The 26,010-nt window shown below is 20.2% G+C and overlaps 3 protein-coding genes across 12 annotated transcripts; 1 reads left to right on the forward strand and 2 right to left on the reverse strand.

Moving 5' to 3' along the window:
* Positions 1-3,533: 3,533 nt before the first annotated feature.
* LOC107992901 (speckle targeted PIP5K1A-regulated poly(A) polymerase) lies at positions 3,534-7,226 on the forward strand. 8 transcript variants are annotated; one of them, XM_062072074.1, is made up of 5 exons: positions 3,534-3,610; positions 4,683-4,887; positions 5,049-5,131; positions 5,198-5,497; positions 5,592-7,226. In XM_062072074.1, the coding sequence occupies exons 2-5, from the start codon at positions 4,751-4,753 to the stop codon at positions 7,040-7,042; spliced, it is 1,971 nt and encodes a 656-aa protein (XP_061928058.1). In that variant the 5' UTR covers positions 3,534-3,610; positions 4,683-4,750; the 3' UTR covers positions 7,043-7,226. The 8 variants fall into 8 exon arrangements, with proteins under 8 accessions (XP_061928058.1, XP_016904506.1, XP_061928052.1 ...); XM_062072068.1 differs by having other exon boundaries at positions 3,558-4,013; positions 4,520-4,887; XM_062072070.1 differs by having other exon boundaries at positions 3,564-3,610; positions 4,520-4,887.
* Positions 7,227-9,410: 2,184 nt separating this feature from the next.
* On the reverse strand, positions 9,411-15,537 carry LOC107992907 (serine/arginine repetitive matrix protein 2). 2 transcript variants are annotated; one of them, XM_017049023.3, is made up of 7 exons: positions 14,953-15,537; positions 14,248-14,568; positions 13,309-13,926; positions 12,330-13,113; positions 12,083-12,137; positions 11,957-11,986; positions 9,411-11,811 (listed from the first exon to the last, which is right to left on the reverse strand). In XM_017049023.3, the coding sequence occupies exons 2-7, from the start codon at positions 14,562-14,564 to the stop codon at positions 10,886-10,888; spliced, it is 2,730 nt and encodes a 909-aa protein (XP_016904512.1). In that variant the 5' UTR covers positions 14,565-14,568; positions 14,953-15,537; the 3' UTR covers positions 9,411-10,885. The 2 variants fall into 2 exon arrangements, with proteins under 2 accessions (XP_016904512.1, XP_016904513.1); XM_017049024.3 differs by having other exon boundaries at positions 14,248-15,537.
* A 609-nt stretch (positions 15,538-16,146) lies between these two features.
* Positions 16,147-25,862, reverse strand: LOC107992908 (CLK4-associating serine/arginine rich protein). Of its 2 annotated transcripts, XM_062072065.1 has the most exons (14): positions 25,541-25,862; positions 25,137-25,234; positions 23,636-23,811; positions 23,348-23,563; positions 23,092-23,267; positions 21,043-21,116; positions 20,579-20,917; positions 18,220-18,633; positions 18,030-18,140; positions 17,891-17,939; positions 17,110-17,173; positions 16,930-17,035; positions 16,596-16,856; positions 16,147-16,477 (listed from the first exon to the last, which is right to left on the reverse strand). In XM_062072065.1, the coding sequence occupies exons 1-14, from the start codon at positions 25,670-25,672 to the stop codon at positions 16,459-16,461; spliced, it is 2,235 nt and encodes a 744-aa protein (XP_061928049.1). In that variant the 5' UTR covers positions 25,673-25,862; the 3' UTR covers positions 16,147-16,458. The 2 variants fall into 2 exon arrangements, with proteins under 2 accessions (XP_061928049.1, XP_061928050.1); XM_062072066.1 differs by lacking the exons at positions 16,147-16,477; positions 16,596-16,856 and having other exon boundaries at positions 17,887-17,939.
* Between the last annotated feature and the right edge of the window lie 148 nt (positions 25,863-26,010).

The following is a 26,010-nucleotide window of genomic DNA, read 5'->3' on the forward strand; positions in this document are numbered from 1 at the left end:
AGAAAACAAAATGACTTTAAAGAACATTTCATCATGCAATAAGTAAACTAAATTGTAAACTATAAAAACCGAAATCCGTATAAATATTTCAAAATTTTCGCATACTTCTTAATAGAATTACATAATATAATAGAATAATATAATAATAGAATACATACATTAATATTGTTACAATTATTATAATTGTGAAATATGAATTGTTTTGATCTTTATTTTCAACATCACACTTTTTTAAAAACTTGCAAGATTAAAAAATCGCGAAAAACGCTATTGTATGATCGCAAAATTTATTTAAATGCCGTATTTTTTTTATATTGTGAAAATAATTAGAAAAATAAATATTCATTATATAATAATATATTTATATAATAATATATTTAATATATTTCATTATATATAATATTCATATAAATATTCATATTATTTCGCATATAAGAATTATTAATATGCAATTAGTATGCAAAAAAAAAAAAAGTCATATTTATGTCGCCAAATGTCTTGTAAGTACTAAAAGCAGTCACAAGAATTCTGATCCTCATAAGCTATGATGCGACCCTCGCGAGATCCCATTCTTCGAGGGGAGTTCATCCTCCTTGCGATCAATCCCTTCTCTGTGTGCATTTTTTCCGAAAAGCAAGGATTGGAGAAAAAATCAAGGCTTGCGACAATCTTGCAATTGAGTTGATATAGAAATAGAAAGGGACAGATAGAATTCGATGACGATATAGTATACATCAAAATACAATTAAAATCATTACAATTAACCACAAAAAGTATCACCACATTCGTTTACTCAAAGCTCGAATATCAATTTAGACACTCCATTTGTATAATATTCAAAATCATTCACCATTTTCAACTTTAACACGGAGTGTCAAAACTCACAATACAAACAATTATATAATCCTAATTGTAGGTGGCTTTTCGAGTGATAATATTTAGTTTAAACATCTCTTTTTGTGCAATGTCACACTTAATTAGATTAATTATCGTTATCGTTATCGTAATTAGCGTTATCTATTTATTTATCGAAATCCATAGGAGCAAATCAGCACATTCTTAAGATAGAAAAGTTTTTGAATTAGAAAAGATGAATGTGTTTTTGATAAACTTGTTTATCTTTATATGTATAAGAAAGTCATTGATAATACTTAAATCAATTTGAATAGAATTCTACAAATTAATATATTAGTTGAAAAATCTTTGTTTTTTTACCTCAGTCGATTTTTCGAAACGAAAATTAAATATTTAAATTAATTTAACTTTAACAAATTTAATTTATTGGCAAAATTGAAATAATTTTGTATATAGATCTCTTCATTCTGCGTGAAGCGGATAAAACAATTCTTAAAGTTGATTATTTTAGGAAATTTATCAAAAATTAAGCAAGTATAATTAAATTATTACAAGATTATTGCAAAAAGAGTATAGATGAAAGAACAAGATATTATTAGCATTTTTTATAAATTAAAAAAGAAACTTATGAATCTATTAATTATAATCATATTTGATTCAGATATACTGAATTTCATACAGATATTAATTTTTTGGGAATTAATGCAGTTTTATTGCAACGAGACAACAAGAATATTACTACGCTCGCTTACACAGAACAAAACAAAAAATAATAATGTTGGTAATAATGTTTATTCTTCATTATTTTAGAGTTTATTTTTATTAATATTAGTATCATTTTTGAATCTGATGTTTAAAATCGTAACTGATTAATACATTATTGATTACTAAAAGAAATTTATTATCGTAAATTAAAAAATAGCTAGAAGTCCAAAAATTCACATTCGAGATCGAATATAGATCATCATAGATTAAAGATAAGAGAAATGTATTAAATCATAATCATTTGCAGATAATATTAAATATAGCTCATAGACGTTACAGAGATTGATTATTATGTACAGAAATTGATTGGATCATTATGGCACAGCTGAACACAAAATGGCACAAAATGAATAGTTATTATGAATTCGGAAAATACTTTTAGATAAAAGTTTAGCTAAGAAAACATATTTTCAAGAAATATAAATTTTTTAATTATGTCATAATGTCACCGAGCATTTAGGCATTTAAGCGAGAAAATATTAAGACGAATTGCCAAGAATTAATAATTCAATAAGCTTTCTTATTAGCCAAAATAAGAAGATTTGTAATAAAATAAGATTTTGTTAAGATTTGTTTGAATATAATTGTAAAATTGTATAAATACTATAAGCATTCTAAAAAATTAAAAAATAATGCAAATTGTAATATTAATTCTTTTTCATATCAATTCCATTTCATAATGTAAATGATCATGTTGTAGATCATACTGATTATTTTTAAACAAATTGCAAACATTTTCATTATAATAAATGCAATTACGATAATTGAAAAATCCATTGAAAAATCAAAAGTTACAATTTTCCATTAAAACATTGCTCATATATTCCCGATAAAATTATTAGTAATCAAAGTACAATCTATATTAAAAATATTCCACAATTTATACTACAAAAATATGTATATGTGCAAATATGAATTCAAAATAGAAAATCGACCAAATATATGTATATATTTCGCACATTTTTTTTTTCTAAGAAATATCTAAAAAATATATTTTGCAAAATAAAATTTTAACAAATTTCGATTCGTGGAATTTCTTAAAATATTATATAATATATATATATATATATATATAAATTTTATTATTAAAAAATATTATCAAAAAATTTGCTAATCCGAATAATGAGTAGATATGAATGAAAAAGAGTAATGTTTTCCATTCGATATTAAATGAACACTAAAAAATTTGTATTTCGTATGCATATATGAAGTGATTTCTGTTAGTATTAATCAATATTAGTAATTTACATTTTTATATATATTTAGATTGTACTAATAATTTGATTGACAACTTGTGCTAACAATTTTGATGTTCAACAAAAAAATTTAGTCTCAACTGAATGTTAATGATAAAAATCGATTTTATGTCAAAAGAATCTCTCTCTCTCTCTCTCTCTCTCTCTCTCTCTCTCTCTCTCTCTCTCTCATGATAAACTAAAAAAACTTATTTTAAATTTTTATTGAATAAGAGCATATAATTATATTAAAGATATATTTTATAATATCCTTTATTCTCGAAATAATATTTCTTTAATATTTTTTCTTATTATTTTTTTAAATTAAAATAAGTTAAGAAAATAATTACAAAATGAAAATTGTTAACATTTTAATTGGAATTTTTTTGAAATTATAATTTCCTAGAAATATGATATAATAAATATTATATACAATTATAAAAAAATAAAAATTGACAGATAAAATAAAATATATATTTTAAATAATTATTATAAAATAAATATATTATTAAAATATATATATTTAGATAATAATTTTAGATAATTCACTTAATAATGATTAAATTGCATTTGAACATATTTATATATTGTTTTGAAAGTATTTCGATTATTTCCAAGTGTATCACTTTGGTGATTTTATCTTTGCATCAGGATAATTATCTGAAGCTGTATCTATATACATATGTATAGTCTAAGGTTAAACAGGCATGTAATATCGTATAATTCACAAGATGGTGGATATTTTTTGTGAGGAAGTAAGAAAGTGATATTTATGTGCATTTTATTCTAATTTTTCTGAAATCATTATTTGATTAGTGTTGAAATAAATATGTAATAACTTATAAAAACTAAACTAGCAATTTCATTGCTCATATTATTTATGAGCTCAAATATATAATATTTACTATAAGTAAAAAATATTTTTATTTTCTTTTCCTGTTATAAAAAAAATTAAATATTACATTAATATTTAACATAATATATTATATAAATTAAAATTTAAAAATACATAAGAACTGTTTAAAAAAATAAACAATAATGCACTCGACTAAAAACAATTAAAACAGATAAAACTATGAATAATATTACGTTTATGTACTATTACATATCTGAAAATGAAAGTGAAGAAAAAAGAAATAATTTATTTTTAAATAAGAAGTGAGCATTTTGTGAAAACTAAATATTTTTCAATTAAATATTTCACAATTTATATTCTAAAATATATATATATATATATATATATATATATATATATATAGGATAATTAATATTTATTAACTGTTTTATAATAAACTATAAATATTATTAAATATTGTACATAAATATTATTAGACTATAAATATTATTAATTATTGTATATAAATATTTGATTCGATATGAGCTAGTGATATATATTTTATGAAACTCTTTATAAAATTTCATTAATTTAATTTGTATAATTAATTTATTATTTATTAATTCTCAACAATAATTTTTTCAATTTTGGAAAAAATTTTTTAATTATTTATATTAAGTATTTATTTATTTGTTCATAGGAAATATGAAAATTTTGTCAATAAGAATATATATATTTATATATATATAATTTTTATAAAAATAAAATAATATCAATTAATTATATGTCTAAAAAGTATTTTAATATATAATAACAATATTTTTTTAAGTTAATTGTTTTATACATATATAATATAAAATTTATGTATAATATTAATAAAAGAACAAAACAAACAAAATTTTGATAAATTAAAAGTGAAAAATATTATATGAATTTGGACATATAATCAATAATGTCGAAATATTGTGATACGTGTTCATTATATTTTCAAGATGAACATACCTTGCAAAGTCATCTTGCAGGTAAAAGACATTTAAAAGGACTTCAACAATCTAAAGTTATGGAGAGATCAATTGTTGTTTCTCCATTACCAAAATTTATTCCTGCTCGTAAACTTATTAACTTTTTTCAACAATATGGTGCAATTAAATGGTATCAATTTCGTCAAAATTATCTCACAGTTGAATTTTATGACAGGTAAAGAATATTTAATTATATAATATTGTTATTGTTATATTTTAGTTTATATTAATTTGCAACAATAAAAAAATTTGTTTATATTTAGAATATATTAATTTATAAATTTATAATTATAATTACTTATAATTGTAATTTTAACTAATCTTTTAATATTATAGAACTTCTACAGAAATTTTATTAAATAAACCAATTTGGATAAATAATGTAAAATTAAATATACAAAAAAGAAAACCACATATCAGTAAGTATTTCTATTTATTTAAAAAATGTAAAATAATATTTATTAATTATAAAATTTTATTTCAAGATCTGAAAAGATCAAAATCAGAGAAAAAAAATAATATCATGGAAAACAGAGGTTCTATAAGTTATGATAACATAAAATATATATTTGACGAAGGAACTACATTTGATAATCAGTTAATGATGTTTTTGAATGCAATACAACTTAATGATATTGAAATAGAAACAAAATATGAATCTGTTTGTACACAATTAGATGAAATATTTAAAGTGATATTTCCAAAATGTAAAACATATAGATTTGGTTCAAGTCAAACAGGATTAGGTTTTAAAGAATGTGATTTAGATATATATATGGATATTGGTATGAATAAAAAAAAATATATATATATATATATACTACTTATTTAATTTTATCATTTTATAATAATATTATAATAATATTATTTTTATTCAAGGTGAACCAATAAATGAAAGTAAAAATACATCAACAGATTCATGGACTATGAACAAGATTTTTAAAAGTGTGAAAAAAATTATGTACAGAATGAATGATGTTTTTTCAAACATAATAGGAATTCCAAAAGCGAAAACTCCTATTATAAAATTTTATTATAATAGAACAAATGTTTCTTGTGATATTTCATTTAAAAATATTTTAGGTATATATAAAAGTTATTTGATAAAATATTGTTTGTCTCTTGATAACAGATTAAAACCATTAATGATGATTATCAAATATTGGGCACGACATTTTAAAATATCAAATGGACAAAAAATATCCAATTATGCTTTAGTTTTATTAATTATTTTTTATTTACAACAACCATCTGTTAATATTATTCCACCTTTGATGGTGCTTCAAAATACATGTCAACCACAAATTATAAATGGTTGGCAAGCTAATTTTGATGAAAATACAGTATTACCACCAATTACAAATAAGAATAGTGTTCCACAACTTCTTCATGGTTTTTTTTTCTTTTATGCAACTTTTGAATATAAATCACAAGTAATATGTCCAATAGATGGAATGATACATACAGAATCAGAGTTTAAAGAAATAGAAAATTTACCATTATGTATGAACAGATATAAAACATATATAAAAGAAGATGATAATCTTAAATTCATTGTTAATAAACCAATGTGTGTACAAGATCCTATAGAATTAAGTCATAATGTTACAGCGAATACAAAGTTTTCTACATTAAATTCTCTCATAAAATATTGTGCAATTGGTGCAGAAATTTGTGCAATGACTAGTAAAAATGATTATAGAAATCTAATAAAAACTTTATTTACTACAGTTATAAAAAAAAGAAGTAATCTTAAATTTAATATTACTATTTCTGCAAATCAATTTCAATGTGAAACAAATAATATTGAAACATGTATAGATATAGAAAAAAAAAAATTTTCTAGAAAAGATTGGTATTCTAATGTTTTTAATATAGTAAAAGATACTTTTGAAAAAGTTTTCAAATTACAACTTGAAATATTTCCAGTTGAAACAGGAACAAAACAGCAAAAGATTGATATATTATCAGATATTCATATAGAAGAATTACAAAATATTATATTTCATTGTACTGGATCTCATTGTGTATGGCGTAATAGACGAATTAACAATATTATTTTAGATCCCAGTTTAAGTTGTCTTCAAAAGGAAGCTTTTATATCAGAGCAAGTAATAGAAAATTATGATAAGGAAAAAGGAACAAATAGAATAAGTTTAGATTTTATATGTATGTTTAAAAAAAAAAATCCTTTAAAAATTATTTTAACTTTAAATAATAAAAATTGTGATGATCATATTTTTCAAGAATTTGCATGTTTTGCTAGAGATAAGTTAGTTGAAATAATAAAACAAACATTAATACATATACAACAATTTAATAAATGTTAATATCACATCTGTATATTACATGCATATATTAAATATCTAATTTTGGACCAAAAATGTGTAATTTTGAAATTTATATTTGTAAAAATGTTTTGTATCTTATAATATTTATTTCTTTAATTATATTACTTTTAATAATATTATTGAATCAAAGTTAAATTTAAATAAATCTGAAGTATTTATTTAATTTTCTTTTTATTAATAACTACAACTTTTATATTGTTTAAACTTTTAATTTAATAATTATCAAATTATTATTTAATTATTAAATACATGATAATAAAACAAAATAGTAGTATACAATTATAAAAAAATAATATATATAAATTATTCAATATAAATGAAATAAAAAAAATTTGCAACATTAATAATATAATATTTTTGCATTTGCTGTTTTAACCAAATTTTTTATTATAAAAAATAATTAATTTCTAATTATATTATTTATTGATTATAATATATAATATTATATATCTTGATTGTAATTTCGAAAGGCCTCGATTATGGAAATTTGAAGAAATAATTTCTTAAAATTATAGTTTTATTTATGAGTTTCTAAAATATTGAAAAAAAACTTTCATTACTATTCATATTACTATATTAAAAGCTGTGTATACAGACGTTTTTAAATATATTGAACGCTATTTATCCAAATGTTATTAATAATATAATAGTCTTTGTTATAATGATAATTGTCAAATATCAATAATATAATAATGATATTTATCTAAATATATATAAATTACTATTACTATTACTTACATTTACAATCTTATTCTCAAGATATTAAACATAATTAAAAACAAATTCTTGTACAGATTTAATAATTATGATAGATTCTAATAAATATATATATAATATTGATCAAATTTGCTATAGATAGTAATAATAAATGTGAATTTAATTGATCTATTGTATGTAATTAACTTTGAACACTTGTTGCAGTTGTTGCAATATATGATAATTATTTACAAAAAAAGCTTCTTCACCAATTTTGATGCCTTACACACACACGCACACACACGCACGCACGCACACACACACACATAATTTTATAGAAATCGTCATTCTGAATAATTTTTTTCTATAATTGTCGTTTGGTCTTAATTTTCGAGATATTTACAAAAAAAATTATTAATATTGTGCAGAATTTCTCCTATATACAATATCTGTGTAAATATGTTATCATTTATCATCTGTAATGTAAATATATTGCAACAATAGATTAAAAACATAATGTGTGAACTAATAAAAAATTTGCCCCTTATGAATTATGATAGACTTGAAATATCATTATTTATATCAAACTTGAATATGATATAATTAGTAAAATAATAGTCGTTAGCATTATTAGTATAGTGACTAAAAAAAAATATTTTAATTAACTTATTAGCTTTAAATATTATTTAATGATTTCTTTTAGATTTATGGAATGTCTAAACTCAATATGGATTGAATTTAAAATATTTTATAATATTTTATAAACCTATTATGATCTAAAGCTTTTCAATCAATTGTATATTATAGACATCTGTGATATGTTTATAGAAATAAATTGAATTTATAGAATTTTATAGAATTTATAGAAATAGTAATCGCATATACATAGCTACAGACATATAAAAACGAATTCTATTAAAAAAATAATAATAGCAATATTTTTTTACAAATATTTCGAAAAACTAAGATGAAACAGCAATTTTATGAATAATATTTTTTAATATCTAAAAATGTCTAAATCTAAAAATGCTAATTTTAAATTTAGGAATTGACTGGTTCAAAAATTATTCATATTTAAAGTTAGAAATATATAGGAAAAAAATTCAAAAATTTTTTCGTATATTTAAAAATCATTAAAATCAACGAGAAAGCTTTTTTTTTAGATAATCGCTAAAAATTTTTATTATTATATCAAAAACTAGTAAATATCAGTAGTTAATATTTTATATTTAAATTTGAGGTCTTATCTTTTATTTTCTTAATTCAATAAGATAATTGGATTATATTACAGTCTAAAAATTATTAATCAATTTATTCTCTTATTACAATTTTTGTAATATTATTTATATTACATGTATGATTTGCGTTACGAAAAATAATATATAATTTGTCACTCAAAGAAAGAAAACATTTCTCAATTAATTTTAAATATCTAGTAGCGTTACAATAGAATTCCTTTTTGAAAGAATGACATTATGAGATTATTTTCATTGTCATTCTTATTTTACATCTATATAATATATTTCTATTTATTTACAATATGCTATAGAATCATACTGTCGAAAGTTCACTAATTATATTATTTTTTCTTTCAATTCTTTTGTTTTATCGTTCTGGTAATGTTATTTGATAAATAAGTTGTCATGATAAGTGAATTCAGCAAATGTTTTTATTCGACATTTCAATAAAAAAGTCTATAATCAATCAATTTAGTAGGAATAATAATTAGTAATAATCTTGTATTTTCATAAGATGTTTTTAGCAATTACATTTGATTATTTTGATAAAAATTAATTTTTTTATGCTATTTAATATTTTTTGATAGAATCTAAAAATGTTAATTTTAAATTTAAGAATTGACTGGTTCAAAAGTTATTCGTATTTAAAGTTACTGATTTTAAGCGTATTTTACAGGTTATTAGGACATATTGATTATTTCATATTTATTTACAATTTATTTAATGAGCAGATACTGATGTATTTATATATATATATATATATATATATATATATATATATATATACAATATATTGTTATTATAATTAAAATATAAGAAGTATATATAAATAAAATTTATATTATTTCATTCCTTTCCTTTAAAAAATATAATTTTTTTTACATAATAAATTATTATTTAAAGTAATAATGTAAATATATTCAGTTGAAATATTTTAGGAGAATTTTGTAACCTTAAAGTATTTTTTGTTTTATGATGTATTTATAATTAATCTTGTTTAAAAAATATAAAAATTTAATAAAAAATAATATTTTTTAAAATAATATTATTTAATAAAAAATAATATTTTACTAATATTTTTTATTATTTAGTTTTTTTTACACATACACAAATATGCATAAAATCCTAAATAACAGAATCATTTACTTTTTTTTATACAGAAAATAAACTATTTTATTTTGAGAAAAGTTGAAAGATTTAATATATATATATACACATATAAATATATAAAATGAAAATAAGTTATTTAAAAATAATACATTTTATATTTTCAAAAATATTTTTTTTTGCATATTAATCATTTTATCATAATTAAAAGACTTTATGTATATTTTTTTATTTCTATTATGATTTTTAATATGATTAATATTAATATCTTAATGAAACAATTTAGTTACATATATGAAAATGACTAATAATATTTATAAAATAAGTTAATATAATATGTAAAATTTATATGTAAACATATTTTGCTTCCGATTTTAATTATTTAATGTTACTAATAAACAATGGTTTTTTTACACTGTTCATATTGTCAGATGATTTGTTTATTTAAAAACATTATTTGTAAACATTATAAATTTTATAATATACAATTTCACAAACATAATATTTGTGCAATGAATGTTTATATGAATATACATTTAATTTATTATATAATGTTTAAATTCAATTTGTATTTAAAATATTCTTTAGCATAAATTATTTAATAATTTTTTAAATTTTAATATATCTTTTAAATTTAATACATAATGCAAAACTTTAATATTTTAAAAAAGTCATAAATTCATTTCAAATTTTTGCAAGAATAGATTACAATTTTTTTGAAATATTAATATATTTGATTACATAATTCTACATTTAAGATTTTTGCTTTACACAATCAATTTTAGAATTTTCCACGAAAACTTCCACGCCCACGATAAGATCTTCCTCCTGAATGCTTTCTTCTGTACACATGTTTCATTAATGGACTTGATCTACCTCTTGTTAATTTTCCTCTTCCATGCCAATCATTTCCTCTTTGGAATGTGTGTTCCAATTCTAATTCTTCTGCAGAATCTTCTAATATCATTGGACTTTCACCACGACTATGATCACTTCTATTTTCATGAAATTCATCATGTTCTTCTAAAGAATGTCTATAATTAGGCGAATATTTTTCACGACCATAATGATCTTGTAAAGATCCTTTATGACTGGAGAAATTATCTCGGTTTCTTATTGGAGATCCTAATTTCATATTTCTTGAACTATGATCTAAAGAAGATACAGAATCTATACGATGTTCACGATCATCAATCCTTCTAGAAGGAGATATTGTTCTATTCCAAGTCCTTTTTTGAGAAGAATTACTTAAACTCCATCTCAAATCATCAGCCTCTCGAAATTTAGGTGTATAATCAAACATTTCACGCACATTCCAATCTAGACGATCCATAATAGGTCTTTTTTCTTCTTTAATAGCATATTGTAAATCTTGAGGATATACTTGTACTTCAAAATCTACCATAGTAACACTCGCTTGAACAAATTTCGTATTTGTCTCTATTTCATCAGTTTGACAAATTTTTTGATGCATTTGTATATTCTGTTTTATAGAAGTTAAATGTTGACTTTCTTCTTCTTCCCAATATATTTTATTTTTAGTTTTTTGCAAAAGTAAAGAGTTTGATGAATATATGTTTTGATCACTTCGTATGTTTTCTTTCTTTGGATCATAAAAAAATCGTCCTTTCATTTTTAAACGAAGATCTTCCACAGGAAGTTCGCGCAAAGCATGTTCACAGTGTTTTAATATTTCTGGTTTGAATCCTATTATGAAACAGAAATAGAATTATGCAAAATTAATGCATTAATTTTTATTATTTGGAAATAAAATTTTCTTTAATGATGTTATTTTATTTAAAGATAAAAATGAAAAAAAATCTAAATTAGCAAATGATTAAAATATTTTTACCTGGATACAAGACAGGTAGACTAGTTGAATCTAAAAAGTATAAAATATGAGATATAAACATTTAAAAATATAATGAACATAATATATACAACTTCAAATAGTAATTAGATAAAAATATCTTCATACCTTTTGCAGAAACAGACGCTTCCAATAGACTGGATAAACTCGTTTTTTCAAATTGCTGTAAAATTAATTCATAAGACAAATATTAATGTTTTCATATAATATTCAAAAACTAAACTGCACACTATATAAAAAGGTATATAAAAATATTATTGCTTATTAATTTCAAAATGATATTTGTGGTTTTAATAATACAGAATAAAATGGCTATATAAAAAAAATGTTTTATTATAATATATAATAAAATTACTTTTGTATCTGAGATGACTGGTGGTTCAGGTGTCTTTAATCGTTCTTCTTGTGAAGCATGATATCCATTATAAGAATCTGTAAATCTGCGTTCTCTATAGTTTTGAGAGATTGCATCCTTAGATTTATTTGAAAATTCAAAAGTTTGAATTGGAGATTGACGAGTAGAAGGAATGCCATGAGATGAATTATATGTTTGTACATGTTCTACTGTAGATGCAGTTGATTCATGTTGTGGTGAAGAAATTGGTGCTGGAAGAAGTGGTGGTCGATGTGTTGGTTGAATTGAACTAGTATTTGATTGATTATACATTACTGGACCAGAAACATATTCAGTTTGAGGTAACGGATGTAACGAAACTGAATCAAAATTCATTGGTTGAGATGAATTTTCATAATTTATAAATGCTGGGCCACTATTTGTTATACTTGATGATATTGATGGTGCCAATACAGTTTGATGTATATAAGATGGCATTGACATTGATGATCTAGGCTCTGTTTCTTGTTGATATACATTATTTATTAAAGGTGATATGCCATCCATAGGTGAAGGATGTGCATATCCGGTATTCATATGTGATGTCATTATAGCTTCATTTCTTAATTGCCTTGTAAGTTCATTAATAAAGGGAGATCGCTTTCTTCGACGTTCTAATGATCTACTTCGAGTTCGACTTCGACGACGTGGACTATATCGTCTACTAATTGGTGAACGACTGATCTTTCTTCTAAGACGTTCCATACTGCGACTTCGTTGTCGATCACGAGATCGACTTCTTCGGCTTGACAATTTAAAGTTTATATTAAAATTTTTTATTAACTTAGAAAGTTAATAACTTTTTAATATTACAATTTAAGAAAAATATGAAAATTTCTCAATCAAATTTTTTTTACAAAGAAAATTTATATATAAGAAATATTTTTATTTCGATAATAAATCTTAAACAATTACATGTTTAAAAATATTATCTTCTCACCGTTCATGTATATTTATACGTCTCCTGTGTCGTTCAGCACTCCATCTTCTATCTGTACTTGTTTTTCGTTCCCAACTAAGTCGTCTAATTGGACTTCTTCGGCGTTCTGGACTAAATCCAAAAGGACTTCTACGAGTACAATTAAATCTTGGACTTCTTCTTTTATCAGGACTAAATCTCAATGGACTTCGATGTCTTTCATTACTCATTTTGAGAGTACTTCTACAACGTTCTGGACTTAATAATAATGGAGATTTTCGCCGAGGAGAATTTATCCTAATTCTATCTGGAGTCCTACGTCGTAATGAACTTCCTCTTTGACGTTCTAAACTTCTACGTCGTTCTCGGCTTCTACGAATATGCATTTCTGTAATGCTTTGAATGGCTTCTGTTTCTGTACCTGGAGGTACAACATTGTCAGAATCTAACAAATGTTTAATAGCTTTTTCCTTTTCAGCTAAAAGTTTGCTTTCAATATCTCTTTTTGTACGTATTTTATCCCTTTCTATATCTTTTGTGCTTTTAGAAGGATCACGACGAATTTCTTCATGTTTTTTTTCATCTCTCTTTGGTCTTTCACGATTATAAGATCCTTTATAATCACGCCGATATCTTTCCCTATAAGTAGGCTTATAATCATTCTTTTTTGTATATTATTATATAAAGAATTATATAATTATATAAAGAAAAAAATTTAAATTATAAAATATAAAATACATTAATTATATAATACAATATTAATTGTTAAAATTAACATATACAAATAAATTATAAATTGATACTACATGAAATGTTATTATAATATTTTATAATAGTTCATATTTTTATTATGTAATATTATATAACAAATTCATTTCTACAATATAATAAGTAGCTAATATAATATAATATAATAGCTAATATAATAAACAACAATATGAATTCTATTATTAAAACTACCTAGAAGGACGTTTTTGTTCTTGATCTTTGATATGGCTAGTCTTAAATTCAACATCACGACCTTTTTCTTCATCACCTTCCCAAGCATCAACAACATCTAAACCTTCCATAAAATCTTCATCGTCAAGAAATTCTTGAAGTTCCTCATCTGGTATATCCTTTAAACCTTCAATTGCACGTTGAACATCTTCATTTGTACTTTTTAATATAGATTCTTTTTTATCAGCACTTTGTTTTGGACAAAACTGATCCATTGATTCATTTTGCACATTGTTCTTAACACTTGAATCTTTCATTTTTTTTGGTAAATCACACATGTTTCTGAAAGATTAACTTAACTATTGAATGTTAATTCAATAAAATTTATGAAATCAATGAAATTTGACATTTCATATCTTTCACATCAAAATAAATTTACACAATAAATATTTTTAAAATATTTTTAATTTATGATGAAATTAAGATAATATTAAATTGATTCAAAATTTATTGTCATTTTATTATTTTAATTTTTATGTTTAAAATATATGTAAATAGTAAAAATCACATTTTTTGATAAAATATTCATATTACAAATATATTGAAACGAATTAACATATTATGAAACTTAAATTATTAAATATATTTAATTTTTTTTAATCATATACTTAATATAATTATAACTATTCTTTATTATATTAAATTTTAAATAAAAAATAAACGCACCTCTTAACCCTTCGATGGAATATATAATATTGATATTAACACTCTCATTACGTAAGTCGTATTATCTTTATTTAAAATCAAAATAATTTAAAAATTTATATTATATATTTCTTGATTTTGTAAATGACACTTATAATACATTTAAGTTAAAAATCGAAGTTACAGTTGTTTGCCAAGTAGACTGCTCTAATAAGTAATATACGCACTTATTGTTAATATTTAGTACAATTAAGTACAACACAACACGTAACCTCAATGATAATTACAACACGTATTAATAATGATATAAATAACAGCTAACTTGTTTCTTCTTAAAAATTCTATTATGTAGAAATATTTGAATCCAAGAAATCCGGATCTTGAAGAATCAACATCTATCTATTCCGCCATATTAGTTACCAACAGTATTGAGATATAGTGTAAAACAAGGGCATACTCAAATAAATTTCAATATTCTAATTAATAAAAGAACAATTTAAAATGATGTACTATTGTTAATAAAAAGATTTAAATTATTTATTTTAAGTTCTTTCTTAACTGCTCTATTATATCTTTATTGTTGAATAATAAGTATTCAATTTGTTTTTTATAAGTTTATATTAAGAAAAAAAAAAGAAATATGTACAATTTAAGTAACACAGTCATTATCAAGAAATAATTCTAGTAAAACTTATAATTTTATTATTTTTCTATATAAAATAGTATGAAATTTTTTAGTAATTACTATTAAATAATATAAACAATATGTAATATATATTAACATAATTTAAAAATTCCAATTTTAGGAAAAAGTTTCATATAAATCTTTTTTACATTAATCTTTATAAAAATATATAATATCATATAAAAATATTAAATTCATTTAAAATTCTACCAATAAAATAGGGAATAATTTTTTCTGTATTAATAATTTAAAATCTCTAAATTTTAAGTTACATTACACACACATACGCAAAATTTTAGCATTAATAATGAATTTATTATACTTATAGAAAAATAATTATTTATTTATTTATAATAAAAAGAAATATATGTATTACAATTGTTTTTTGAAATTGAAAACAATTAATTTTATATGTTGAAAAATATTTTAATAAAATATTTTATAAATTATAATAAATAATATATTCAATAAATTGTAAATATCTTTTTTTGGAAATAAAAATAAAATTAAATGCGTAAATAAAAATACTATTCATTGAAATATAATTTTATTTACATTACTATTTAATCTTATTTAGAATTAGATGATCACATATAGTTATAAGACACAAAGTTTATATTGAATAATAATAATGAGAGGTAAATAAACAACTGGCTTTACTTTCTTATGACATAAGATTAAACAATATTAATCAATAGTGAAGAATAATTGTAAATTATGAGCATAAAATTTTATATCTTTCTTTATCGCATTTCTTAGAGCATTTTATGGAAGGAATGCAATACAGGAAGTTTTTAATAAAATTTTAAATCCACCAAATGGAAGAACTGCATATTTTCTTGTCAATAATCGACTAGGCCTCTAAAAGATAATAACGAAAAGTTTCATGGAATTCTCTTAATTTGAATATAATAAATATAATAATAATAGTATTATATTATTATTATAATAAATATTATAATATTATTTGTAATTTTACCGGCTATTTCTTGGACTCAAAGAACGAAGTGGTGAATCTCTGTATCTTCTACGAGATTCAGTTCTAAACTTTTCACGATCATCACGTTTATCTCGTTCTCTGTCTCTTTCTCGTTCACGATCGTTTTCAAAATTCCTCATATCTCTTTCTTTTCTTTCTCGACGTATAATTCGCGGACTACGACCAGGACTTGGTGTACGTGATATGGAGGAATGCGAGTCAGAACTATGACCTTCATAACGATGTCTTCTTTCTCTTTGTCTATAAATAATTATATAATGATAACAATACAGAATTAAAAGAAAAAATATATAGAATAAGAATAATAGCATACTTTCTACGTAATTTCAAAGACATTTCTCTAATTTCATCCTCTCTATCTTGTCTTTGCTGTTCCATTTTCTCAATTCTAAGTTGCTCTGCTTTTTTATCAGCTTTATCTAAAATATAAATGTAATTTTAATATTATATCAACATATAAATTTATTTAAAAGTTCTGATGAATTTTACTTACATTGCCTATTTAATAAAGCTTGCATTTTTTTCTTAAGTCGTTCTTGAGGTGTAATTTTCAGTGACTGAAAAATTTAACTCTTAAAAGTCTGTTTTCAATCATAAAAATTTGATTAAAAATATAAAATATTTTTAAAATTTTAATATAAATTTTATGATATTTAAACATATTTTGTTATAAGCATATATCTTATTAACATGTTTGTATATTCTATAATTTTAATTTCATATTATATAATAAAATTTATATTAAAATCTTAAAAAATTTATTATACAATTACATAATAAAATTAAATTAAAATTATTAAATATATCCTATACTGCAGAATTTTTTCATGTTACTATGTCTACAAAACAAGTATATCAAACTACTAAAATATTTGATGTTTTCATTCTGATAATATAATAAAAGAAAAATTTTATAAAAATTATAAATTGTTATAGTAAGAATTACTTAATATTTATTACTTTAAGATTAATTGAAATTATAAATAAAATAATATTAAATTCATAAGTAAAATAAAAATTACATTATATTTTAAAATTTACAAAATTTAAATTCTTTTTAGAATTTAATTCTCATTAAATAGAAAAAATTGAAATAAATTTTTAAATATAAAATATCAATAATATAATTATATCATAAATATTATACAACAGAATGAAAACAAGTAGCATTTGTTAAAAGTTCTTCATTGAGAGAATAATTATATAAAGAGTATATACTGTCATTTATTCTCTGTGCTTTAAGTGACTAAGTAAGCGTTATGGTTCTTACTGACTTTGTGTCCGCCACCAGAATTTGTACTTAACCCTGCTTTTGGCTTGTTCCTAAAATATAAATAAAAGTTGAGAAAGTATTTAAAATTGATTTTAAAATCATAATATACGATAATTAATATTAATATAATATAAATTTACATGCTCGTGGTATTAGTAACCATTGGTTTTGGTGTTGGTGTAGGAATTTTTTCTTCATTGTCTGATAATTCTAATTCTAAACTCGATGATTTTCCACGTCGGCCATAATATCTAAAAAATATTGTTTAAAATTATTATTAAAAAAATAAATATAATAAAGAATTAATGTTTAGTGAAATATATACTATACCTTGGCAGTGCTGGCATTTTATTTTCGATACTGTGAGATCGTTTGCATCTGGATTGACTTCTTGATCTTGATCTAGATCTAGACTGAGATTTTGTTCTGGATCGAGATTTAGATATTGACTTTGATGGAGAATAATGTCTTCGACGATAACTATCTCTAGAATGACTCCTGTTATGCGACTTGGATCTTGATTTTGATCTTGATCTGGATATACTGCTCGAACATGAACTTCTAGATCTTTTTGGACGTGAATGAGATCTAGACCTCGTCTTTGATCTTGAAATAGTACGTGAACGAGATCTAGTAAAACTTCTATATCGAGATCTGGATTCACTTCGAGTTCGTGATCGTTTTGAACGACTTCTTGTTCTTGATCTTGTATTTTTTCTATGCCTTGAACGTGTTCTTCTTGATCTAAATTAAATTTATATATAATATATTTTCGAGATTAAAAAGCTCCTAATTTTTATTTATTTTCAAAAATATTATTTATTTGTTGATATTAAATGGTCTCTTTCAAACTAGTTCCCAAATATATTTATGTCAAATACTTTAAATTATTAAATTATTAAAAAATTATTAAACTTTTGAAATGCATTTTTTTATTTCATATTTTGTTTGACAATCCTTTTGCTTTTTATTTTTTTTATAATCACATGACATTTGATTATGATATAGTCACATGATCACAATAACATTTATAAAAAAAATAACATTGCAATAATCAGCTTCCATATTTGTCGAATATAGTCATTTGTGATTCCTATTTTCAAAAATGAAAAGACAATGTTCTGTGAATGAAAAGATAATTTCTTAATAATATCAATAAATTATAAAATAAATAAATAATAAATATATAAAAAAATGCATTTTAGAAGTATTTTGAGAATTTCAAAATATACTAATATATGTATGTAATATACAAATACAATATTATATCAACAAATAAATATTTTTTTAATAATTTTTAAATAAAGAAAAATTTGATGTTTTGATTAAATTTTATATACATATAAATATATTTATACTTGAAAATATATATGTAGAGTAGAAAATATTTGTAAATAACTAAATAATAAAACTAAAAAAAACTAAAAGTATATAATAATTAATAAATGTAATTATACATTTTAATAAAATAATTAAAATTATTATATAACTATTTAGTTAATTAAAATATTATACAATTATATTTATTAATTAATATATACTTTTTAAAGTCTCTAAAAAAATATAACAAAAAACAAAATATTTGCATTATTTATAAAAAAATGAATTATATAAATGTAAGATCATTATATTTTACAAATTTTTTAGAATTTCTATATTCTGTTATTAATCGTATTATTATTTAAAAAGATTTTTGTAAATCAATTATCAATGATTTTTTATAATTTATATATAATATCTTTTTTATATAACATTTGATATTTCATATAAATTTTCATTATATGAAAATTATTAAAAATTTAACAAATTTATAAAATTTGTATCATATATATTTAAAATTAATAATTTATGAAAAAAGGCGACTTTATCTTGAGTAGAAAATTTATAATAATTTTTGTACATCATTACACTAGAATCAATTTCAAAAACTAAATATCTACTAGCATATCTTATACAATGCTTCTGAATTTTTGTTTAATTTTTGAAATCATATTTAAAAATTAGTATTTTATTGCATATAAAATTTTATAATATTTTTTATATAATATTTTTTAACTACAGAAAAAATTATTTATAATTATAATACTTGAAAAACAAATAAATTTATATTCTCAAATCATAAAATGTCATAATCTTCAAATAAATTATAGTCATTTCTGCTATTTATTCTTATTTAATAATATAAGTAATGAAAATATTTTTTTTTTATTTAATTTTTTTTTAAATTTTAGAAAATATATTTAATGTATATTTTTTTACGTGTGTTATTGTATGTATTATTTAATAGATGTATAATAATGCTTTAATTATAATTAATTAATAAATACATCAATATATATAATATTATATAATAATTATATAATAATAGTATTATATAATAATAAATATATTTATGTAATACTTATACATAGAAAATTAATATATATTCGTAAAATCTTTAAATTGTAAAAGTCAAAATAAATACAAAGTTATATATTAGTTGAAATTTAAAATAATTAAAAATTTTTATTTGAAATGAGGTGGAGATAAAATAATAGAAATAAAATCTTATTCTAGTTCTCTCTTGCTTTATATAATATAAATTTAAATTGTTTATAACTTAACAAATAAAATTTCATATTTTTAAAATTTTCTAATAATGTGAATATATTAATATTTTGTATAATTATATGCATATTAATAAACTTACCTTGATCTCGATGTACTACGTTTTCTGTCATGATTTCTATATGATTTAGATTTAATAGATCGAGAACAACTCCTAGATCTTGATTTCGAAAGTTTTCTATTAACTGTTCGCTCGTTCAGTGCTGGACTGTCTGATCTTCTATGTCTAAGATGAGAATAATTAACTTTTTTTGAATTAGAAGAAGTAACATGAGACGAACTTCCATAAGTTTCTTCTTCACCACCAAAACTAGTAATGTAAGTTATTTGACCAGTGTTTACAGGTGAAATAGATCTCGAACGAGATTTAGATGATGATTTTCTATAAGGATTATATTCAGGACTTTCTCTTGCTGCATAACTAATAAAGATAAAACAAATTATTATAAATATTTGCCATTTAATTAAAATATGAACATATTATTTATTTATTAATAGTTGACTAAATAAATGTATTTTTTCAATATAATATAAAAGTAACTATACCTAGGTGGACTCATAACTCGACCAATCATTTTCTTTTCTCTAAATGCTCGTCTTTCTCTACGTGATCTTCTACCCTATAAAATGTAATATTATATGGAAATATATATTCAATTGAAATTATTATATATTATATAATTATAAATATATATATATAATATATATATATATTATAATATAGAATGGGTAAAATGAGTTATAAACTGTTTTCTCAATTATAAATATTAATATCATTTATTTTAAAATTAAATGATAAAAAATTAAATATTTATATATATTAAAAAATTTTTAGTAAATTTTGAAAATAAAAAATGTTGCCTATATATTTTTTTAAATATGATGTTAAATTATTTTTTTTATTATTTAAATATCTTATACGAATATTTTAAAAGTATTAAATATTACATTAGAATATTATTTTTTTTTTGTTTTCAATTTCAATTTTTTTTCTTCTATTTTTTCTTTTGTGTTTAATATTTCTTTTAATTTTATATTGTACATCTTCTTAATTCACTTTATAGAGAATATCTACATAATTATCATTATAATAATATAAAAAAAATCTTTTTTAAATAGAATTTAATCAGTTTTCAAATAGTTATTTAAAAATTATTTGAAAATTTAGAACAATTTAAAAAAAAATTTTTAAATAAAAAATAAGATCATCTTTTTTAAATAATATTATTTATACTTGATTTTGTAATTTTGTACTTTATAATAATTATCAAATCAAATTCGATAATTATTGATATATTATAACTTTAAAAAATATGAAAATATTTTAGTGTAAATTATTTTATTTAAATTAAACAACTAAGCATTCTTTTTAGAAGAAAATTTTTATATTTATAATTTTATACTTGCTAATTTTTTGCAAATATAAATTTTTATTTAATAGACCTATTTATTCTTACAGAAAATCATAATTAATTTAATAATTACAAAAAACATGAATAATATTTAAAAATCAAATTAATTTTTATGCATCAAATTACAATAATTCAAATCTATTTCATTATTTTTGTTGATTAATTTCATATTTCTGAATTTAAAGTTATTTCAACATTATAACATTATTAAATTTGAATTAACAAAACAATAATCTAGATAATAGCTATCAAATTATCATATACTTATATTAATTTTAATTTTGTAGAATTTACTATATGAAATACTAAGAAGAAAATATGAATAGATAAATGCTACTTTTATATAACTTTTATAAAATTTATTAATTAATAAAAATATTTATTAATTATTAATTTTTGTTGAAAATAAATTAATATTTTCTTAAGGAATAAAATACTATATTAAATATTAGTATATTAATATATAATTCCATTTAAAAAATATAATTGACTTTCATATGTCTTTTATGTACATATTTATTTTATAAATATTTTATATTTATTTTATTTATTATATAAACGAAGCAAGAAAATTATAATTGCTTCCTTTTAAATCATTTAATTTTTATCTAGAAAATATTTTAATATCGACTAAAATAAATTAGTATTTTAAATTAGAGATGTCAAATTTTTTTTCTGTAGATAATTGATTCATCATCCAATTTCTTATTTGATTTCAGGAATTATATTTTTTTCGCTTGATTGATTTTACTATGAGTAGTCTAATCACTATTACATACTTTGCGTATGAACTAAATGTGATAATAATAATATATCTGTACTCTTAATAATTTATTGCAAACAAAATTTTTATATTTGTATATTTATTGTATATTTATAATAATTAATCTTATAGTTACTATTATAGTATAATCTTATAGTAAGATTTTGCAATTAAAAGTATAGTATAACAATCAGAAAAAAAAAAAAAAAATAGGTATATAGCTAGCAAGATTTGATACTCCTATTTTAGATAAAGTTAAAAATTCCTGTATACATAATTAACATATAATGTATCATTATGTATAATATATCATTAATATATCATCAAAATTATTAATTATATTATGATAATATATAATTATACTATAATATAATATAATCATAAGTATTTTATAAAATATAAAATTATAAAATATTTTACCGAATACATAGCTTTTTCTTCTTCTTGTTTACGTGCTTGTCTTAATGTTTCAGCTTCTTCAAAATCTTGTGTTAAGAAACTAAAATAATCAGCGCCCAAAAGTCCATATTTTTGAGCTACTAAATTCATTTCATGTGCTTGTGATGGCTCTATTTGAGATACATCTACACAAATATCTAAAAATAAAAATTAAATTTATGATTATACAATATATTATAGTGTATATAACTTTTATTTATTATAAAGTATAACTTACCTAAATCAATATCACTATCTTCATCATCTGCTTTTTCATCAGATATAACAATATCCAATGATTTTACAGTTTCAGATATTGGTTCTTCTGTTTCATAATTATATCCAATAGCTACATTATTACATGATTTTTTCTTATCTCTAGCAGCATCTAATTTTGTTGATGAACCAAACTGTTCTTCCAAATGTATTTGATGTAAAAATTTTTCTTCCGTTACTATATTGAAGATTTTTTTCAAAACAATTTAAAATAATAATAAAATGTAAATTTTAAATAAATGCAATTTACCTCCTAAAAATTCATTTTGAACAATGATTCGGTAACGTTCATAATTGATATGTCTGTCTTCACTAGTGAGAGCAATATCTACATCAATAGAATCTGGTGCTTCTGGTATCCAATCAAGATGAGCACGAACATCAAATCGGTCAATAAGATTGTCTTCATTTCCTTGCCATGGCATCCTATTAATGTAATATAATATATATAAAATTGTATATAAAATAATTCAAAATTATTATAAAATAATTTTTTATTTTATTTATATTTCATTATTATAATATTTAATTTATATTCAATTATGTTATTATTCAAAATTTTAATACATAAAATATGTCTTTCAAATAATTTATAATTTTCAATATTTTAATATACTGCAATAAATATTATGCAAGTTAACTTAATCTTATTATCTATGAAATTATATATAGAATCTATTTTAAAATTAATATATTCATGATTGATCTTTGTTGGATTTACAGTTTAATTAAATATATATGAATATAAAAAGTATTATTTTTTTATATATTAATTATAATCATATTGAAATAATACAATATAAAATAATACAACACTATGTTGTCTTGAATTTATTAATAATTTCTCAATTTCACATAAAATTTGTAAAATATAAAAATAATGATATAATATAATAATAATAATAATCAAATAATAATAATAAAATAATAATAATAATAATAATAATAATAATGATAAAATAATGATATAAAAATAATGAATTTGAATTTTAAATATTCAATATGTTCTTAACAATATTTTTTATTTTATTTTAAAACTATTCTAAAAAGAATTTCAAAAATATCTAAAATAATAATATAAAATGAAAATTTATTCCACAAATTTTTTAATAAAATCATACTTAAAATAATAATAAAAAGATATTGTTAAAAAATAAAATAGGTAAATATATTAATATTATTCTGCAATATTAAAATTAAAATATCTTTTAAATCAATAATTTTTTTCTATAATATTGTTCTATATTTTTTGTGTATAACTTATGAATAATGAATTCATATATTAAAAAAATAAAAAAAAAATAAAGTTAACTTTGATATTTGAATCATTAAAGGAATAATGTTTAGATGATAGATTTAATAATATATATAAATATTCATAGGATATTTTTGGAGAATTAATTTTAAAAACAAAAATAAACAAAAGTTAATATACAAAAATATCAATGGAGATTTATTTAATAAATTATGAGCAATTGAAGTTTATATTAAATAAAATTACATTACATTAGATAAAATGAGATAGAATAAAATAGTTCTATCTTGTTATCTGTCTTTTTTTATAACATATATTTAAATAATTAATAGTTTATAATTTAATAAATAATAAATAAATAAGCAATTAATATCTTTATATTTGTTTTGATTTTTAAAATCAATCTAAAGCAGTCCCATAAATATATTAATATTCTATATATTATATTTAGTATTATTAATTGTATATTAATATTATTAATTAAATATTAACTTACATATTTGCAGGACTATCACCAGCTGTAGCAATTGCTGGATCCAAATGTATTTTGCAAGGTCTTCCATGAAGTTGTAGAAATTGTGTAGGATCTGATTTCTATGAAAAATATAAATAAAATATAAAATATATAAAAATAAAATACATAAGAGAATGAAAAAAATATGCATTTGTAGTTAATTTATGTATATATATAATGTAAAAGAAAAAAATAAAATATAGTTAAAAATTACTTAATTTATATTTTATATATTATTAATAATTTAAAAAACTGTAATGAATAAGTTAAAAATAAATTTAGGTTAAAAATTAAAAAAAAAGATTAATTTAATTATAAATAAATTTAATATTAATTAGCAATTTATTAAAATTTATGTAAAAATTATTAATTAATAAATTTCTTACAATTTTTTCATAATAATCTCGTCGACGTTCAGCTCTACGACGATAATCTACTAGCATTCCACGAATTTTTTTTTCCTGCTTTCGCGCTTCATGCCACATTCTACCACCTGTTTTTTTCACGGAAAAACTCATTTTACATGTCAAATAATTCAAAAATCACTAAATTAAAATGGAATTTCCATGTAATTAATAATTTTATACAAGGAATCCAAAAAATGATTAATTAACAAGCTCTTCTTTTGAGAGGTAGACATATTGTATTTTATAAGCGCTATACCATAGCCAAAAAATATGATCTTACGTTACGCCATTGATAATGCACATTGCAGATTATACATTGCAATTAAACTTATTTACACTTATTAACATATATAAACTGTTAACTATAAATTGTCTCTTTTTATATAGAACTATTATATAGAACTACTACTTCATTATTTAAATTTACCAAATTTATCTATTTTTAAAAA

Source organism: Apis cerana, linkage group LG2 (assembly GCF_029169275.1).
Source record: "Apis cerana isolate GH-2021 linkage group LG2, AcerK_1.0, whole genome shotgun sequence".
Taxonomy (NCBI): Eukaryota; Metazoa; Arthropoda; class Insecta; order Hymenoptera; family Apidae; genus Apis; species Apis cerana.

Bases quoted from the DNA above. Each gene is read 5' to 3' on its own strand.
- LOC107992901 (XM_017049017.3), top strand. From the start codon at position 4,643: ATGTCGAAATATTGTGATACGTGTTCATTATATTTTCAAGATGAACAT. The intron at 5,132-5,197 runs GTAAGTATTTCT...TTTTATTTCAAG, and splicing joins AAAAAGAAAACCACATATCA to ATCTGAAAAGATCAAAATCA. The intron at 5,498-5,591 runs GTATGAATAAAA...TTTTTATTCAAG, and splicing joins AGATATATATATGGATATTG to GTGAACCAATAAATGAAAGT.
- LOC107992907 (XM_017049023.3), bottom strand. From the start codon at position 14,564: ATGTGTGATTTACCAAAAAAAATGAAAGATTCAAGTGTTAAGAACAAT. The intron at 13,927-14,247 runs GTAGTTTTAATA...GCCTACTTATAG, and splicing joins GAACAAAAACGTCCTTCTAG to GGAAAGATATCGGCGTGATT. The intron at 12,138-12,329 runs GTAATTTTATTA...TTAATTTTACAG, and splicing joins CAGTCATCTCAGATACAAAA to CAATTTGAAAAAACGAGTTT.
- LOC107992908 (XM_062072065.1), bottom strand. From the start codon at position 25,672: ATGAGTTTTTCCGTGAAAAAAACAGGTGGTAGAATGTGGCATGAAGCG. The intron at 23,812-25,136 runs GTAAGTTAATAT...TTACATTAATAG, and splicing joins GGTGATAGTCCTGCAAATAT to GATGCCATGGCAAGGAAATG. The intron at 17,940-18,029 runs GTAAATTTATAT...TTTATATTTTAG, and splicing joins GTTACTAATACCACGAGCAT to GAACAAGCCAAAAGCAGGGT.